We start from the raw sequence: 19,621 nt of genomic DNA, 5'->3' as shown, positions 1-19,621 counted from the left end.
GAGCGATTTTGTCGTGATCTGACGCGCTGCAACAAAACGCATGCAACAAAAATGAGGCAAGAGATAGAATTGTCGCATGGTGTCGCAGCATTGATCCGACGCGATCCAACTGTCGAATGCAGATGCTGCGTCACCATGCGACAATTCTATCTCTTGCCTTATTTTTGTCGCATGTGACAATTCGAATGCGTTTTGTTGCAGTGCGTCGGATTGCGGCAAAATCGCTCGTCGAGTCCTACCCTTATACTGAAGACTTGGGGCAGAGCACCTGAGCCTCCTGTTTTATGTGGTGAGTCTCTTTGAAAAGTTTATATTGTTGTCTGTAACCATTCTCACAATCCTCCGCATATGCCGCTCCTGTATTTTTCTTGGCCTGCCACACCTTGGGTTGCCACCTTTTCCAAAAGTTTTTACTGGCTGGTGGGGGGGCGGGAACAAAAGTGGTGGAGCCAAGCAACATGCAGCAAAAGGGGCGGAGCGATGGCCAGAAGGCTGAAAAAAAGGGTAAGTTCTAAGCAAATTGAGGGCGGGCCAAGAGACTTTTTTAAAGGGTATTACAAATTTACCGGCAACCGGCCGGGTGGACCTGGGTTTTACAGCAACTGTGCCTGTGGCCTTCCATTTCTTGATTACATTCCTTACAGTTGAAACTGACAGTTTAAACCTCTGAGATAGCTTTTTGTAGCCTTCCCCTAAACCATGACTCTGAACAATCTTTATTTTCAGATCTTTTGAGAGTTGCTTTGAGGATCCCATGCTGTCACTCTTCAGAGGAGAGTCAAACAGAAGCACAACTTGCAATTGGCCACCTTAAATACCTTTTCTCATGATTGGACACACTGTTAAGGCTTAATGAGCTAATCCAACCAATTTGGTGTTGCCAGTAATCATGATTGAGCAGTTACATGCATTCAAATTAGCAAAATCACAAGCCAGTTTTTCACATTTGATTTAATTTCGTACAACTGAATAGTGGTTCACTAAGGGCTCTTACTGACGAGCGGTTGAAGCTGCGCTCCGTTTTTCTGCGTTCAGCCGCAGGGGAGTGCAGGAATAGACGCATTAAGTTCTTTTCAATGGGGCTGTACTCACACAGGCGCGTGTAGGCGCTGGACGCAGGAAAAATGCAGCATGTTGCGTCTCAACCTGCGTCCGGCGCCTACACGCGCCTGTGTGAGTACAGCCCCATTGAAAAGAACTTAATGCATCTATTCCTGCGCTCCCCTGCGGCTGAACGCAGAAAAACGGGAGCACAGCTTCTACAGGATATTCTGCTCCATCATTTACATCTTTTTCTCAGCTTCCATTTATTAGTGACATTTCTGATAAAAGAACTGCAAGCAGGAAGTCTTCCAGAATATAAACATTAGCAATTTTATTTCAGATTTACTCATTGAACAAAATCAAGTTACACATGATAAAACCAGGTGTCAGAGGGTAAACGGAACACACAGCTGCTGAATGTTCAGAAAGACTTTGGTACGAAGGTTCAGGTAACAGACACATCCCACTGAGCTGCAACACAACAGGGCTGTCAGGCTGCAGCCGAACTAGAACTCCCAGCATCCCTAGCCAGCTGAAGGGAGTTGTAATTAAATATAGAAAGCAGGTTGGATTTCCTTAAAGAAGACTAGGAAATTCCTGCTGATTAAGGTAATATGACACATATAAAAAGAGGCACTTTAATATGGACAGATACTAAACACAATCTGCTGTATAACAATACGTGGTGTTGCCTAAAGCTCTGGTTCTGCAGAATTTATTGTACCCACAGGCAGTTCAATATTAAGCACGGGGCAGTATGAGAGCATTTAATACACAGCGGGATGAGCAGATATTGTTAGCAGGCTCAGAATTAGGGGAGAGGGTCTCGGCAGAACTATGGCCCCTAATCTGAATAAATGTCCCTTTTGAGTCTGAGGGCCCAGAGTCCCTTAAAAATTATCCTGACCGTTAAAGAAGGAAAGCTTCAGAGGCTGTTTATTGCCAATCGATGAGCCACAATAGTGCAAGCTAGAACACTATATTTATTCTGCAGAATGCTTTACCATACCTGAGTAACCAGCTCTAGAAGCTCTCGGTTTGTTTGGGATAGCAGCTGCCATATTAGCTTGGTGTGACATCACTTGCTGTCTGAGTCTCTCACTGCTCACTTATAGCTCTGGGCTCAGATTACGGGAGAGAGGGGGAGAGGAGCAAACTGAGCATGCTCAAGCCCTAGCCCTGGAAGTTTATGCTGAAAACAGGAAGTCTGATACAGAAGCCCATGAGTACACAATAGAAGGAAAGCAATGCTGTATTTCTTTTGACAGAGGACTCAGAGCAGCATTACTTTGAGGGTTTACTGGTGTATTTATATAGACCTTTCTGATAAGGCTTACTTACAGGAGAAGGAAAGGTTAAAACTAAGTAAGCCTTATCAGAAAGGTCTATATAAATACACCAGTAAACCCTCAAAGTAACGCTGCTCTGAGTCCTCTGTCAAAAGAAACACAGCATTTCTTTCCTTCTATTGTGTACTCATGGGCTTCTGTATCAGACTTCCTGTCTTCAGCTTAAACCTCATTGCCCCGGGCGTGAGCATGCTCAGTTTGCTCCTCTTCCTTCTCCCCCTCCATTCTCTGCTGTAATCTCAGCCCAGAGCTATACGTGAGCAGGGAGAGACTCAGGCAGGAAGTGATGTCATGACAATCTAATATGGCAGCTCCTATCCTAAACAAACAGAGAGCTTCTAAAGATTTTTACTCAGGTATGGTAAAACATTCTACAGAATAAATATAGCATTCTAGCTTGCACTATTGCAGCTAATCTATTGGCAATAAAATGCCTCCGTAGCTTTCCTTCTCCTTTAAAGCAGAGTTAAAAAAAAAAAAAAGGGACACCAGCCATTGGCTGGAGTAAAAAAAGGAAAAGAACTTAAGAACTCTTTCCTGTACAAACAAACAACACATACAAATGCAGTCTGCAAAAGCCTTTCCTATGCAGATATGTTACCCACTCAAGCCATAGATTAATAAATAAAGGTCAAAGTTGTATTTTACAGAAGAGTCTAACAGGCACATTCAGACTAGATGTGAACAAACATGGGTGTGTAGTGTCATTACTCGGCATATGGAAGCAAAGAGGCAGTTAATCTCCCTGGGTGCAGCCAGGGTCGGACTGGGGTGCTTGGGGCCCACCGGGGCTACTGCCTAAGGGCCCCCCTCAACGCTCTGGAGCGCCGCGTTTGTCCTTAAATTTTTTATTTCAACATGACCCCAACAAAGAGGGGTCGGGCCACTAAGAAGCGGATCTGGGCCTGCGGGATCCACAACAGCCCGGGGCCCACCAGGTTTTTTCCCGGTTTCCCGCCGGGTCCGACACTGGGTGCAGCGATTGAATAGAGCTTGTACCAATATGCTGGTTATGATTTGGAGCCCAGATACGAAGGCGTTAATGCGGAAAAACTATATCCCTCAAATAACTAATGAAAATTACTTTAAGGGGCAGATTTATCAAGGGTCGAATTTCGAGTTTATGGGAGTTTCTAAAAACTCCCATCAACTCCCATAAACTCGAAATAAGGAAAAAAAAGACCAATCGTAATTTCTTAAAAAGAAAAAAAATCGATTTTTTTTAAAAAACGGTTGAATAGGACCAAGCTGCAATTTCAAATTGATCGAATTCGATACGAGGTTTCACCCCAAAAAAATATTTCATACTTTAAAAAATTTTTTAATCTAATTTGTAATCAAAATTTTAAAAATATATATTTTTTTTTCCAAAAAGTCCATTAAATGACTCCAAATTGATTGTAGGAGGTCCCCGATAGGCTAAACCACAAATTCGGCGGGTTTTAGAGGGCAAATAGTCGAATTCTTAAAGGGACAAGACATAATAAATGTAAAAATTCGAATTTGCATTTTTTTTTAAATTCTAATCGAATTTAGACTATTCCCTAGTCGAATTACACTAAAATAAACTCGAAATTGGAATTTAAAAATTAGAATTTTCAATTCAACCCTTGATAAATCTGCCCCTAAATATCACATCCGCATAAAGAACTAGAAGCATGTGCTGAAAAGGAACAGCAGGGCTGGGGCACGTGTTGTTGGCACTGAGTTGCAACATATACACTATACCACAGAAAATATACTCGGGATAAAGTAAGTGGCAATGCAGCATTCAACAAAGATATAGAATATCAACACAAAGTGCCATTATGGTTTTCGCATCCCCTAGACCAACTGCAAGACGGCTGAGTAAATCAAGGCACCCCTTATTGTTTTCAGCATGGCTGCGCCCTCCAACTTTTGGCACCGACCATTACAAAGGGTAAATGTCACAGCTTGTTATTAAGCAACCAATAAAACCAACACCACACAGTGGTGACAGGAACTGTAGCCGTTTCCAGCCGCACAAAATGTTAAAAACACAACCTTTTCCCCAATAATACCAATACGTGAATAAAAATAACAGTCAAAGCAAAATCCACCTTGCACAGGTCCCAGCAAGGGAACGTTTATGTTGGAATTTAGATTCCTATGTCGTTTTTGGCGAGCTGCAAAGAGGCGGCTAGTAGCTGTTTTCGTGGCCAGCCAAGATGTACAGGTTACTGTGTGCCGTCGGATTCATTGTCGGACGACTTTCCAGCACCACCACTCTGTAACGGAAAAGGAACGGGTAATTGAAATACAGTGCCAATCCCACGCCATATATCCCACATAACTGAACATTGCACAGAAAACTGGTCTGGCAGACACATGGAGGCACATTTATCAAGGGTCGAATTTCGAATTCATGTAAATTTTTTTTTTTTTTAAACTCCCATGAACTCAAAATTCGACCAATCGAAATTTATTATAAAAATCGGGTGAATAGGATCGACGTGAAAACTCGAATCGAATTCGATTAGAATTTTAAAGGATAAGTAAACCTTTCAAATAAGAATGTGAAATGGACGCTGGGGGTATTCTAAGCACTTTTGTAATTTACATTCATTATTTACTTTCTTTTAATTCCAAGATATTAAGGGATACATGTACTGTTAATATGAATGAATTTTGTTACAACAGCACCACCTGCTGGTCATTTTCCCACCAGTCTGACCACCAAGTAGTCAAGGAAGTTGTCAGGAGAAAGAAAGAGGCTGTTCTGATGTTCTTCTGCTTAGGGATGATACGAGAAAGGTTTCTAATTCTTCTAAGCAGAAGAACATCAGAGCAGCCTCTTTCTTTCTCCTGACAACTTCCTTGACTACTTGGTGGTCAGACTGGTGGGAAAATGGGCAGCAGGTGGTGCTGTTGTAACACAATTCATTCATATTAAAGGGATACTGTCATGGGAAAATATGTTTTTTTCAAAATGAATCAGTTAATAGTGCTGCTCCAGCAGAATTCTGCACTGAAATCCATTTTTCAAAAGAGCAAACAGATTTTGTTATATTCAATTTTGAAATCTGACATGGGGCTAGACATATTGTCAATTTCCCAGCTGCCCCAAGTCATGTGACTTGTGCTCTGATAAACTTCAATCACTCTTTAATGCTGTACTGCAAGTTGGAGTGATATCACCCCCTCCCCCTCAGCAGCCTAACAACAGAACAATGGGAAGGTAACCAGAAAGCAGCTCCCTAACACAATATAACAGCTGCCTGGTAGATCTAAGAACAGCACTCAATAGTAAAAGCCAAGTCCCACTGAGACTGATTCAGTTACATTAAGTAGGTGAAATAACAGCCTGCCAGAAAGTAGTTTTGTCCTAAAGTGCAGGCACAAGTCACATGACTAGGGCAGCTGGGAAACTGACAATATATCTAGCAACATGTCAGATTTCAAAATTGAATATAACAAAATCTGTTTGCTCTTTTGAGAATTGGATTTCAGTGCAGAATTCTGCTGGAGCAACACTATTAACTGATGCATTTTGAAAAAAACATGTTTTCCCATGACAGTATCCCTTTAATATGAATGAATTTTGCTACAACAGTGCCACCTGCTGCCCATTTTCCCACCAGTCTGACCACCAAAATTGAATAATAAAAAAAAATCTGTTTCTTCTTTTGAGAAATGGATTTCAGTTCAGAAGTCTGCTGGAGCAGCATTATTAACTGATGTGTTTTGGAAAAAAACATGTTTTTCCATGACAGTATCCCTTTAACAGTACATGTATCCCTTAATATCTTGGAATAAAAATTTAATAAATAATGAATGTAAATAAAGTGCTTAGAATATCACAATCATCAATTTTACATTCACTTGTTTTAAAGGTTTACTTATCCTTTAAAAACTCGAAGGTCAGGAAGGCTGCAAACACCTCCAAATTGATCCCTGGATGTCTCCCACTGACTTATACAGCAATTCAGCTGTAGGCGGCAAATAGTCGAATTCTTAAAGGGCCAGTGTATGATAAATCTCGAAAATCGAAGTCTAATTTTTTGAAAAACTCTAATCAATTTGAATAACTCCCTAGTCGAATATGACCATTTTGACCATAAAAAAAACTCAAAAATACGCATTTCAATTCGACTCTTGTAGGGATGCACCCGGATCCACTATTTTGGATTTGGCCGAACCCCCGAAAGATTCGGCCGAATACCGAAACGAATCCTAATAGGCATATGCTAATTAGGGGTGGGAACGGGAAAAATGTTTTACTTCCTTGTTTTGGGACAAAAAGTCACGTGATTTTCCTGCCTGCCCCTAATTTGCATATGCAAATTAGGATTCAATAGGGCAGAAGGATTAGGCCAAATCCTGCTTAAAAAGGCTGAATCCTGGCCGAATCCCGACCCGAATCCTGGATCTGGTGCATCCCTAGTGTCATGTACATACAAAACATATGTCCTGTAGATGGAGCAACATATTCGCATCCAGAACATATAGAGTAGATTCAGGTGTGTCTGCATTTCTGTAGCCATACCTGTCTGATCCTAATAAGCGGAAAACTCTGGATTCATCTGAAATCTCTTGTGTGACCTAAAACAGAGAATTGCAGTAAATTAAAAATGTAGCAGCAAAATGTCCTCAATCAAGTCATGAGCAGCATAATACATTTTTCAATCAGTTTGTTTAAAAGGGCCTCATTGTGGTCCTCTCAGTGGGATGGAATATGTATTAATGATCATTGAATAAACCAGCAGAGTATTTAGTGATTACTGGGCCCCACAGCAATTTCTTTTTCAGGCCCCCAAAATGTCTAGAGGTTCACCGTTTTGCCAATATATACTGAAATTGTATATAAATTAGGGCCTCATGGGGCCCCTATAACCAGGGCTGTATTTAGGTCCGACGCCGCCCTAGGCATCGAACATAAACACGCTCCCACGTCGTGCACATTAACATCACGAGCTGTTGCGCTGATGTCACGCGACGTATTCAGAGGAAGTGATATCAGCGTGCCGTTCACGTGACGTTACTTCCGCATTCTTGCTCCGACCCCCTACTTCTCACCCCCGTCACCGGATTCCCTATGGAAATCCGTGGCGGAGGCTGGGGACGGTTTAAAATTTTTTTAAAAAAAACTAGAAAACTAGGCACCCTGAGGGCCGACCCAAAAGCGTGCCACCCTAAGGGTCTATATATAAATAAGGCCCTGCCTATACCTTCTGGCTCCACCTGCAGGTACACCCCTGGAATAAACCCGTATCCACGGTCGTTTGGCAGCGGGACAGTCTCACCAAATATGCCGCATTTCTTTCTTTTTTTATTGTAGAAAACCCAATTGTAAGGACTTCTGCATATGACAATATATAATCTCATGCTCCCAAGCTACAGGCTTGTTTAGCATTACTAGTGATTGAGAGAAAGACCACTACTGTGTGACGGGAAGGGAATAGAATGAAATATCCTCCCCTGAGCAACAAGAAATTTTAAAAAAAATACACATTTTCCTAAAAACGTAGGTGTCATTTTAATGAATATACTATGAAGCTATACTAGTATTCAATGAAATCTATCCTGTAGGCAAACATACCTCATTTGATTTAAAGTTCTTTCCCTGCATGCCATGCTTCCAGAAGGCGAGCACACTGTCCTGAAGGCACACTGAAAGGAAAGCAAAGCCATCAGATAACAAGTGTTTGTGGTTGGGTTTTAGCACAATGTTTACAACTGGCACGAGTGCAAAAAGTAGATTAATTAGTAAGTTAAGTAGTATCAGCACTGCTTTAGCCCTCGATTACCTGGCTGCACTTTTACACCACGCAGATAGACAATGCCAGTTATAAAACAAGGGGCAGATTTATCAAGGGTCGAATTTTGAATTCATGGCAGTCTTTTTAAAACACCCACGAACTCGAAAATTCGACCAATCGAAATTCATTAAAAAAACAGAATTTTCAAATAGGATCGACCCCAAAACTGAATTTGAGTTTTTTCTCTGAACAAAAACTCGAATGTCAGTAGCGATGCACCGAATCTAGGATTCGGTTCAGGATTCGGCCTTTTTCAGCCGGATTCTGCCGAATCCTTATACCCGGCCATACCGAATCCGAATTTGCATATGCAAATTAGGGGCGGGGAAGAGGGAAACTGTGTGCCTTTTTGTCACAAAACAAGGAAGTAAAAAAAATTTCCCCTTCCCATATGCAAATTAGGATCCGGATTCGGTTCAGTATTCGGCTGAATATTTTGCGAAGGATTCGAGAGTTCGGCCAAATCCAAAATAGCGGATTCGCTGCATCAGGAAGGCTTCAAACAACTCTAAATTCATCCCAGGACGTCTCCCATTGACTAAAACAGCAATTTGGCAGGTTTAAGCGGCAAATAGTTGAATTTGAGTTCTTGAAGGGCCAGTGTATGATAAATCTCGTAGATCGAATTAAAAAAATTTTTTAAAAAAACTCGAATCAAACTTTAAGAATTTCCTAGTCTAATTTGCCAGTTTTGGCCATAAAAAAAACCCCAAAAAACTAGAAAATTTTAATTCGAATTTTTACTTCGAACCTTGATAAATCTGCCCAAAACTGTCAGTTTAGCGTCTGTGGTTCTTAATAGTTTCAGGAGGTGCTATGGCAACGGACTAAAATCCTGGCATTATTTCTGATTATTTGTAGCATGTCCAAAAGGTGCACAGCTGCCGTATAACACTCCACACAAACGTGAAAAATAAACCAAGCTTTTTGACATATCTGTAGAAATAAGTCAAATCCACTGGACTTGCTGTGTTTTCTTTTCTTGAAGACGTTTCACCAGTCATCCAACTGGCTTTCAGAATAATAAGATATTTTTTCAGGAATATATCCTCTGGAATGTTGCTCTGATCATCATAATTTGTTTATTATAATCCGCAAGGATGTCATGAAGTTAAGTGTTGAAAAAAAACACAGCAAGTCCATCTGATTTGGCTTATTTCTAGAGATATACCAGGACCTGGATTAATGGGACTAGTCAGTGAGGCAACTTCGGGCGACTATTGAAAACGCATCGCCGCGTGTGCATTAGCGCAGGTGACTTTGCATTGTAGCCTATGGGGAAAAACGCCGAGGCAGTTCGGGGAGATTGTCGCTCAAAAGACGAGGCGATTAGTCGCCAGGCGACTAATCTCCCCGAATCTCCTCGTGTGGACTAGCCCTAACATTGCGTTTGGGGAAAATTCCGATATTTCAACGGGACCCACTTACCTACAGATTCAATGCGGAATTCAAAGCTCAGTTCTGATGCCAGTTTTCTGTTTGACTTTAGTTTCCCCTGAAGGTTTACCATTTTCACGTAATCTTTAAAGAAAAGAAAAAAGAAAAATCCCATTTCACATCACACATTTCTTTCAAGTAGATTTGGCCGTATGTAGCCTCGGTTATATAGGCGCTGCTTTGAAATAAACCATTAAATGGGCACATTGATTGGTAGTAGGGATGCACCGAATCCAGGATTCGGCCTTTTTCAGCAGGATTCGGCCGAGTTCTTGTGCCTGGCTGAACTGAATCCAAATTTGCATATGCAAATTAGGGGCGGGGAGGGAAATCATGTGACTTTTCCTGCCCCTAATCTGCATATGCAAATTTGGATCTGGTTCGGTATTCGGCCGAATCTTTCACCAAGGATTCGGGGATTCGGCCGAATCCCAAATAGTGGATTCGGTGCATCCCTAATTGGTAGTCCTTAGAGGCCGAGGCCCAGGAAAAGTTATCTAGTGCAGGGGCCACAATAGAGATGGAGCAGTCAGTAAATCGGGCCAATTTTGCAATGAATCTGTGGTCCTTTGTTAGAACCAGCCCAAGGTAACTGCCCCTATTTGTTAACCCTTAAAGGGGTTGTTCACTTTAAAGCAGACCTGTCACCTGCACATAAAAATCTGTATAACAAAAGTTGCTTACAAATTAAACATGAAACCCAAATAGTTTTTTTCATTAAAGCATCAATACCTGTTAAAAAGGTGTTTAAATATCTCAGCTGTCAATCAAATATTACCTGCCCCGCCTCTATACCTGAGGCATAGGGGCGGGGCAGTCAATTTCTTTCACTTTCCATTCAGCACTTCCTAGATGTCACTGCTCCCCCCACATTCCCCCTCCCTCCTCACACAGTATAATTGGTCAGGGCAATATGTATGGGCATTAGGTCCCCCATTTGGGTGCACATACACAAGATTTTGAGGCGATACACAACTTGTCTTAAGAACAGTATCCACAAAATGGCTCCTGCCTGCGTACTGTGATTGTGTAATTCCAAGACTGAAGGAAACACAATTTAAATAAAAAATGTAGTGTAAGTAAGTTTAAAAAAAAAATTGGAATTATTTCTTAGGGTGACAGGTGACTTTAAATTAACTTTTAGTATGATGTAGAGACTAGAGAGTGATATTCTGAGAATTGGTTTTGATTTTTTATTATTTGTGGTTTTTGAGTTATTTAGCTTCTTATTCAGCAGCTCTCTGGTTTGCGATTTCAGCATTCTGGTTGCTAGGGTCCAAATTACCCTAGCGCCATGCATTTATTTGAACAAGAGACTGAATTATGAAAAGGAGAGGGCCTGAACAGTACAATAGATAATAAAAAGTAGTAAAGTTGTAAGCCTTACAGAGCATCTGGTTTTTAGATGGGGTCAGTGACCCCAACTTGAGGGCTGGAAAGAGTCAGAAGAAGAAGGCAAACCATTTCCAAAACTATCAAAAAGAATGAATTATATACTTTTTCTCTTGACTCTTTTTAGTTTTCAAAAGGGGGTCACCGACCCTCCTCTAAAAACAAATCCTCAATACTAAGGGTCGAATTTTAAAGTTAAAAAAACTTCGAAATTCGACCCTCAAATTGAAATCCCTCGACTTCGAATATCAAAGTCGAGGGATTTTTACCGTATTCGATCGTTTGAACAGAAATTGTTCAATCAAACGATTAAATCATTCGAATCGAACGATTTAAAAGATTTTTAGCGATCGGTCGAGGAATTTTATTTGACCAAAAAAGTGCTCTGGAAGGTCCCCATATGCTAACATTGCACTTTTGTCGCTTTAATTTGGCCAAGTATGAAGTCGAATTTTTTTAAAGAGACAGTACTTCGATTATCGAATGATCAAATAGTCGAACGATTTCTACTTCGAATCGTTCGAATCGAAGTCGAATGGTCGAATATAGCCTATTCGATGGTCGAAGTACCCAAAAATTTACTTCGAAGTACCCAAGAATTTACTGCTACTTTTTATTACTCATCTTTCTGTCCCGACCCCCCCTCATTAATATTCCATATTCTCATTCAAATCAATGCATGGTTGCTAGGTTAATTTGGACCCTAGCAACCAGACTGTTGAGACTGCAAACTGGAGAGCTGCTAAATATAAAACTAAATAACTCAAAAACCACAAATAATAAAAAATAAAAACCAATTGCAAATTGTCTCAGAATATCGCTCTCTACATCATACCAAGAGTTAACTTAAAGGTGAACAACCCATTTAAGTACATAACTAACAGGTAGAAGCACAGGTTCTTTATATGTATGGGCTCTGTAAGCTCAATTAAGTGCAGCGGCACCTGCTCCTGTACCCATAGTAAATGAGTCCTAAAATGTCTGAAAAACTCAGTTTTATAGGGGAAGAAACGTCTAAGGAAAAGTATATTAGAGCAGGTTCAGACAATCAGCAAATATAAACTGTATGTAAAGACCTTTTGACAATACTTACGGTCCAGACAAACCAAGACGGTATCTTTCTCTAGCTGTGTAACATGTATGGCATCCAGCTGCTGACAAATTCCTAGCGTGGGAAACATTAATATAAGCTGAAAAGCTCCAACAGAGAACTTTATATGTTTTTATTTCACCAGTACATTTGTTTTAGCTCTTGTAAGACGTGTTAGCAACAACCACGCAATATCTCAATTATTTTATTGAACTTAAAGCTAAAATGGATTTACAGTTTATCGTTGATCAAAAAGATTTATGTAAATATTCAATGCATCTGAGATTATGAATTGCTGTTCTAAATATAAATGTTGATTATTTGGGGATGCTGTCTATAGGGAGACTTCGAACCTATACATTATCCAGTGCAACTACTTCCTACCCTCATTATCCTTTATAATAACTTTATGGTTATCTGGAAACCCGTTATCCAAAAAGCTCCAAATTACAGAAAGGCCATCTCCCATAGACTCCATTTTATTATACATTTTAAAAAATTATTTCCTTTTTCTCTGTAATAATAAAACAGTACCCTGTACTTGAGCCAAACTAATATATAATTAATCCTTATTGGAAGCAAAACCAGCCTATTGGCTTTATTTAACGTTAAGGACAGAGACACGCTGCTATTTCAGAAGATTAGTCCCCCAGCGAGAAATTGCTTCTTCTTCGGGCGACTAATCTCCCGAACTGCCTTCCCGCCGGCTAGAATGGCAATCGCTGGCGGGATGGCACCCGGATCGTTTCAGCTTTCCGAAGTCGCCCGAAGTTTTGTTCCAAGTGCCATCCCGCCGGAGTTTTACATTCTAGCCGGCGGGAAGGCAGTTCAGGAGATTAGTTGCCTGAGGAAGAAGCGATAATCTCCCAATATAGCAGCATGTGTCTCTGCCTATTGGGTTTGTTTAATGTTTACATGATTTTCTGGTAGATGATAAGGTACGAAGATCCAAATTACAGAAAGATCCACTATCCGTACAACCCCAGGCAATGTTATGCACTTTGTTCCAGCACTTGTTTGTTACCATCGATATTGCAGTTGCCCAAAAAGTTGCCTCTGTTAAACACAGGGTGAGCCAATTAATTGTAACTCTGTTACTGCACTAATTGTGATGAATTATACATGGTAGAAGGGAACCAGCTGGATACGTAGGAGATTACTTTGTGCAGTGCCTCACACATGTCTGTAACAATAAAATACTACAGAGGTATCTGATAATGAACACACGGTACATATTACCTGAGTCAGTAAACCAGGAAGAGGCTGAGCTCAGGTTGAGGGTCTCGAACCTCACGATCTGATTTGGTTCCACGCCTTTACTGACAGCAACACAGACCAAGGGAAACTCCTGCTCTGGGATAACCAGCATTTCAAACACTCTCAGGGGGTTTGGCAGAGGGAAATCAAAGTGCTGAAAAACAATGTTACGCAGATTAGAGGTTAGGTTAGTTCTTATGGTGGCCATACACAGAGATCCGCTCGTTTGATGATTTCAACAAACGAGCAGATCTCTCCCACATTGAGGTGTACGATATCTGGCTGATCCAATCGTGGGTACTAGTGCCCAACGATGGGATCATAATGCATCCAATACGGGCGTCGGATCACGGGACCGCATAAACGCACAGATTCGCCCGCGATCCCACAGGATTTTTTACCCCGCCCGATCGACATCTGGCCGACTATCGGCCAGATATCGATCGGGGAAGCCCATCGGACGGCCCCACACACAGGCCAATAAGCTGCCGACTTAAGTCTTTTAATAAATCAGTGTTATACTATGCGACTTCTGTATCCTTGTCTTGGAGCCGAACAGTGGCCTGTGGAGGAGGGGAGAATACTGCTGATAAATACTATATGTGTTATTTCTACTACAATCTTGTAGGCAGTTTTACTAAACTTAGTGGAGAACACCGCATTCAATTCTACACACATTTTTTAAAGGGGAACTCACACTAGTGAACCTTAGCACAGGGTGCTCCAAGATTAATTGAAACTACTACACCATATTTTGTTCCTGCTTTTTGCTTTCTCCGTTTGCTTTAGTCGCTGATCCAAAAATAGTTGTTTTGCTCTAAAAAAAACTTTACTTTCCACATGTGATGTTCTACATACAGCTGAGAGACTGTAAAGGAATGGCAGGAGAGAGTCACCCTAAAGGACTAACTAACTCTAAGTTTTGTTTTTTGTATTGTTTCAAGCTGCCGACTCGGCCTGTGGGCAGCTTTTGTCGGCCTGTATATAGGGGCCTCTAGCCATATATGTAAATAACATTACACTCGTCCGTTCAGCTGCAAGTAACTGCTGAGCTTGTAAGATCTAACTCTATGGATCACTAAAATTCACACTTAAGGGTCAGAGAATAATTTATTTCCCTCGTCGAGCTGAGTAGGCAACTTCTGAGGAGCTTTCCTCTGGCTCATGCTTTATAGCAGTGATCCCCAACCAGTAGCTCGTGAGCAACATGTTGCTCTCCAACCCCTTTTGATTTCCAAGCTTGAAAGCAAGTTTTAATTGCATAAAAACTAAGTATAGTGCCAAGTAGAGCCTCTTGTAGGCTGCCACTTCACATAGGGGCTACCAAATAGCCAATCACAGCCCTTATTTGGCACCCCAAGGATCTTTTTCATGCTTGTGTTGCTCCCCAACTCTTTTTACATTTGAATGTGGCTCACGGTTTAAAAAGGTTAGGGACCCCTGCTTTATAGGGTTATGGGAGAGTTGATTTTAATTGTTTGTAATAAACATTACCATCAAATCAATAGAGTTATGTAATAAAAAGGTGAAATGTTTGCTACAGCTTAAGTCACCGATGGCATCTAATCAGCAGGGAGAATTCATCTGTTCTAAATCAACTACAGTACTGGTTGCTATGAGTTACTGCACCTGGGCAAACATTGCGTCTATCATTAAATATGGGGGTAAGAGCCTTCTATAGGTTAAGGTTTATAAGTATGGGCTGAGTGTCAGAGATTAACGTTTGCCCTGTTAATGACCCTACTAAATGAGACTAATGATGACTGGCAATCCCTAACCTACATTCACATTAACAAATTCACTAGGGGCAGATTTATCAAGGATCGAATTTAGAGTTCATGGGAGTTTGTAAAAATTCCCATGAACTCCAAATTGGACCAATCAAAATTCAAAATTTTTCAAACTCGGGTGAAAGGGATCGACCCGCAAATTCAATTCTAGTGTTTCTTTGAAAAAAAAAAAACCTAAATTTTCAGGAAGGCTGCAAACAACTCCAAATTGATCCCAGGATATCCCCCATAGGCTAAAACAGCAATTGGGCAGGTTTAAGGTGGCGAATAGTCAAATTCAAATACAGCACATGATAAATTTTGCAGTACATGATACATTTAGAAAATCGAATTCGAATTTCTTTAAAAACTCAAATAGATTTTTTTTTTTTTGATTACTATTCCCTAGTCTAATTTCACTAAAAAAAAAACGTGAACATTTAAATTTGGGAAATTAGAATTTTCATTTTGGTCCTTAATAAATCTACCCCTAGATGTAGTGTGCGTCCTAGTGATGTTCATTGTATTTGCTTTGCTTATAGACTGCTGATAAAACATATATTGTGGTGATAGCCTGGATGTATGGTGTATGTATAGGTAGTACAAGCCTGTTGTATAGTTACATAAACACAAGGGAAAGTTATATAGCCAGCAAAGATTCCGCAGAAGGAAGGCGACTGTTGTACCCTTGTACCTCTGATAAAGTTTAGCAGTATTTGAAAGCAGACAACAAACTGCTCTATGATGTACCAAATATCACACAATGTAGCCAAGACCATTACAGAGGGGAGACAAACCTTTATTAACATGAATTTCTGCATAGGCTCATACCACTGAAGCAGGACAATACTGGACTCCAGAGCCCCACACAGGTACTTGTGACCAGTATATGGGTTTCTTACTGCAAACCAAAGACAGAAAACGAAAATAAGTAGAAGTACATAATGGAACACTGTTACAGGTATGGGATCCGTTATCTGGAAACCAGTTATCCAGAAAGCTCCAAATTACGGAAAGGCTGTCTCCCATAGACTCAATTCTATCCTAATAATCCAACTTTTTAAAAATGATTCTCTTTTTCTCTGTAATAATAAAACAGTAGCTCGTACTTGATCCCAACTAAGATATAATTAATTCTTATTGGAAGCAAAACCAGCCTATTGGGTTTATTTAACGTTTAAGGGCAGAGACACACGTTGCTATTTCGGGAGATAAGTCGCCCAGCGCCAAATCGCTTCTGAACTAATCTCCCTGAACTGTAAAACTCTGGCGGGATGGCACTCGGAACGATTCATTGTCCGAAGTCGCTCGAAGCTGCCTCACGAGGAAACTTTGGGGACTTCGGAAAACCGAAGAGATCCGAGTGCCATCCCGCCGGTGATTTAAATTCTAGCCGGCGGCAGGTCCCAACTGAGAATTAAAATAGGCCCTGGCATTTCAGGTACACAGAGGCCCAATTAGCCCACATAGAGGCCCAAACAGCCCCCACCAGCCCACCAAATAGTGACTTTCTATGGGACCTTATAGCAGCCCCTCTAGCATTTGCCAGAACCCACAGATTGCCAGTCCGGGCCTGGCCGGCGGGAAGGCAGTTCAGAGAGATTAGTCGGCCGAAGAAGAAGCGATATGTCGCTGGGCGACTAATCTCCTGAAATAACAGCGTGTGATTGTGACAAACAGTCAACTCAAACTTCGCAGTTGTTGCTAAACTGTGACATCCACACTTTACTTATCAAGGGTTGCTCAGAGCGGAGCTTCAGCAGCAGCAGGAGGGTCACAATCTACAGGTAACGTCGGTACAATAATCTCATTATTATGCCCAATATATGCAGTAACAGGCATACGCACCAACACAACACTTGTGGCAGCCTTTTGTTTCTGGTATCTTCGTAGAGAGGGCAAACTTTCTGAAAAAAGAAAAGCAAAAAAGCTAAATGAGAAATGTCAATCACTGTATGTACTACTGTTTTAGACTTCAATAGAAAAAAGGGCAGGCTGCATCAACAAAAACCAGAAAAACAGAAATTTTCAAAACACACACAGACACCAAGAAATTTCACATTAGGAAATGAAGGATTGCATCATGCTATTCTGTATGTTCCCTATACAAACTGCCACCCTTGCTTAATGACAGTTACATGCCTTTGGCCAATATGTGTAAAAACAACATAAAAACCGTCAGTTCACCGTAACTTTTACTTTCATCATGGAACATGCACAAGTATTTAGTTTCTTAACTTAATTAAGGATTTAAACTTAAAATGCTATATTGTTGCTAGATGTTAATCAGTCCCCTGGCAGCAGTTAGGTAATCCGAACTGAAGATGCACAGGGCCCAATAGAAATACAAGCAAAATGAAAATAACTAAAAACCACAGTAAAAGGTCTCTGTGTTATCTGATGTGATAGCAGAGTCTATTAATGCTTTTGATTAAAACTATTTAAAAAGTACAGTTGTTTATGACTAAAAAGCAAATATAAAGGTAAACTTCTCCTCTGATTAATAATGACCTCTACTACAGATATGGAAATCCCGGAAACCTGTTATCCAGAAAGTTCCGAATTACAGAAAGGCCGTCTCCTATAGACTCCATTGTAATCAAATAATCCAATTTTTTTAAATTATTTCCTTTTTCTCTGTAATAATAAGACAGGAGCTTGTACTTGATCCCAACTAATATACAATTGATCCTTATTGGAAGCAAAATCAGCCTATTGGATTTATTTAATGTTTACATGATTTTATATGATTATATATTTTGATGATCCAAATTACAGAAAGAGCCATTAACCGGAAAAGCCTCGGGTCCTGAGGATTCTGGATAATAGGTCCCATACCTGTGCAACAATTACTACAGCAAATATTTTAATGGATGCAAATGGATTCTCAAATGATTAAGAAAAAATGGAGTTGTAGCCAATAGTGACTACAGCTGTCCTTTAATAGTTGTCCCTTACATGACCTGTAACATCAAAAATTTTGTTCTTAAAAATTTGTTGAAAAAAAACCCACCAAGACAAATGAAACTTTAAAAGCGCAAAGCCTTTATTAAGAAATAACTGACTGAAACTCCGCTTCCACTCCTCTACAGAAAAGGAGACAGAGTGACGATCCATTCTGCGGCACTCGATTTCTTCTCCCTGCCTTATAGGAGATAGCCAGGGAGGAGAAATCAAGCGCACAATGGATCGCCCGATCGCTTTCTGAAGAGGAGCGCAAGCAGAGTTCCGGTAACTTATTTCTTAATAAAGACTTTACAATTTTAATTTGTCTTGGTGTTTTTTTTTCATTGTATACTAACAATTTTTTTAAAATTTTTTTTTTCATGTTAGTACCTCCCAACATTTTGGAAGTAAAAAGAGGGACAAAATTTTTTTCGCACGTAGAACAGTGGAAATTTTTGACCATGCCCCCTTTTGTAGCCACACCCCCTAATTACCATGTTCATTTTACAAAATTTGGCAGGTTATGAAAGTTTGAAAATATTTCTCCTTATCTAAACTGTATTTTTTGTGTATCAAAATTGTTACAAAGTATCTTATTTGCAACTGTTAGCTGTTCTGTGCTCTCTGCTAAAAGCCAATTAAGTTAGAAACTTTGTTTCTTTTTCTGGCTGTTCAGTGCAGAGAAAATAGGGACTTTCCAGTACAAATGAGGGACTGCAGGTTGAGCTGTCAAAAGAGGGACTGTCCCTCCGAAAAAGGGACAGTTGGGAGGTATGTGTTACTGGTCCTTTAACAGGAAATGAAAGACAAACAGAAACAAGGAAAAAGAAAAAAGTTTAAGAGAAAGAAAAGAAGGGAAGAACAAGTTGAAGAAAAAGAGAAACAAAACGTGAAACAGAACATGAAACAGAATATGAAACTACAGAAAAATAATAAGGTGGTGAGCGAAGATGTCATTTGTACATGTGTGCAGACAAAGCATAATTTCATAAATCCCCATACAATTACCTTGGTAGTATTCTGTCAGGAAAACGATGAGTCTGTATGTGAGCTGCTAGTCCCGGCTTTTTCGCTTGCTCAAACAGACCCACCAGGTTATGCGAATAAAGCTGAACAGTTTTACCTGTTGAAAATAAAAAGTGGTTTCAGAAAACGATGACTGGTAAAAGGACAAATAAAATAGATGTAAGTATAGTATATGTATAAGGTAAATAAATAGACTGCACCCTTACTAACATATAGTTAAGTTCCATATTAACAGTGTATGAAGAACACGAATTGTGCCTTGAAACCTCAGGCACATCTACAGAGAGTCATGCACGCCAGAGACGGCAGAATTAAATCTTTGGCTCTTCCATTTAGTTGAATTCGTCAGGTGTTAAGAGTATTGTTCAGGGTTGACTGAATGCAGATGATTTATTTACCCTGGTTCAACATGAATAAAATTTGTGTTGGCCACACTTGGGGGCAGATTTATCAAGGGTCGAAGTGAATTCGAGAGAATTTTCTAATTAAAAAAATTCGAAATTCAAAGTAATTTTTTGGATACTTAGATTC

General features: G+C 40.3%; 1 protein-coding gene across 3 annotated transcripts in view; it reads right to left on the bottom strand.

Moving 5' to 3' along the window:
* Positions 1-1,355: 1,355 nt before the first annotated feature.
* The window catches only part of map4k5.S (mitogen-activated protein kinase kinase kinase kinase 5 S homeolog), a 93,267-nt gene continuing 75,001 nt past the window's right edge, over positions 1,356-19,621 (bottom strand). For 2 of the 3 annotated variants that reach the window (XM_041574261.1, XM_041574262.1), the window contains 9 exons: positions 19,073-19,187; positions 16,967-17,025; positions 15,916-16,019; positions 13,332-13,503; positions 12,096-12,167; positions 9,602-9,694; positions 7,954-8,024; positions 6,901-6,956; positions 2,834-4,642 (listed from right to left, as the gene is read on the bottom strand). In XM_041574261.1, the coding sequence (XP_041430195.1) occupies positions 4,555-4,642; positions 6,901-6,956; positions 7,954-8,024; positions 9,602-9,694; positions 12,096-12,167; positions 13,332-13,503; positions 15,916-16,019; positions 16,967-17,025; positions 19,073-19,187 (830 nt within the window). In that variant the 3' untranslated portion in view covers positions 2,834-4,554. 3 annotated transcript variants of the gene reach the window in all.

Source organism: Xenopus laevis, chromosome 8S, assembly GCF_017654675.1.
Source record: "Xenopus laevis strain J_2021 chromosome 8S, Xenopus_laevis_v10.1, whole genome shotgun sequence".
Lineage (NCBI taxonomy): Eukaryota > Metazoa > Chordata > Amphibia > Anura > Pipidae > Xenopus > Xenopus laevis.
This window is presented reverse-complemented; position numbering and strand designations above follow the sequence as displayed.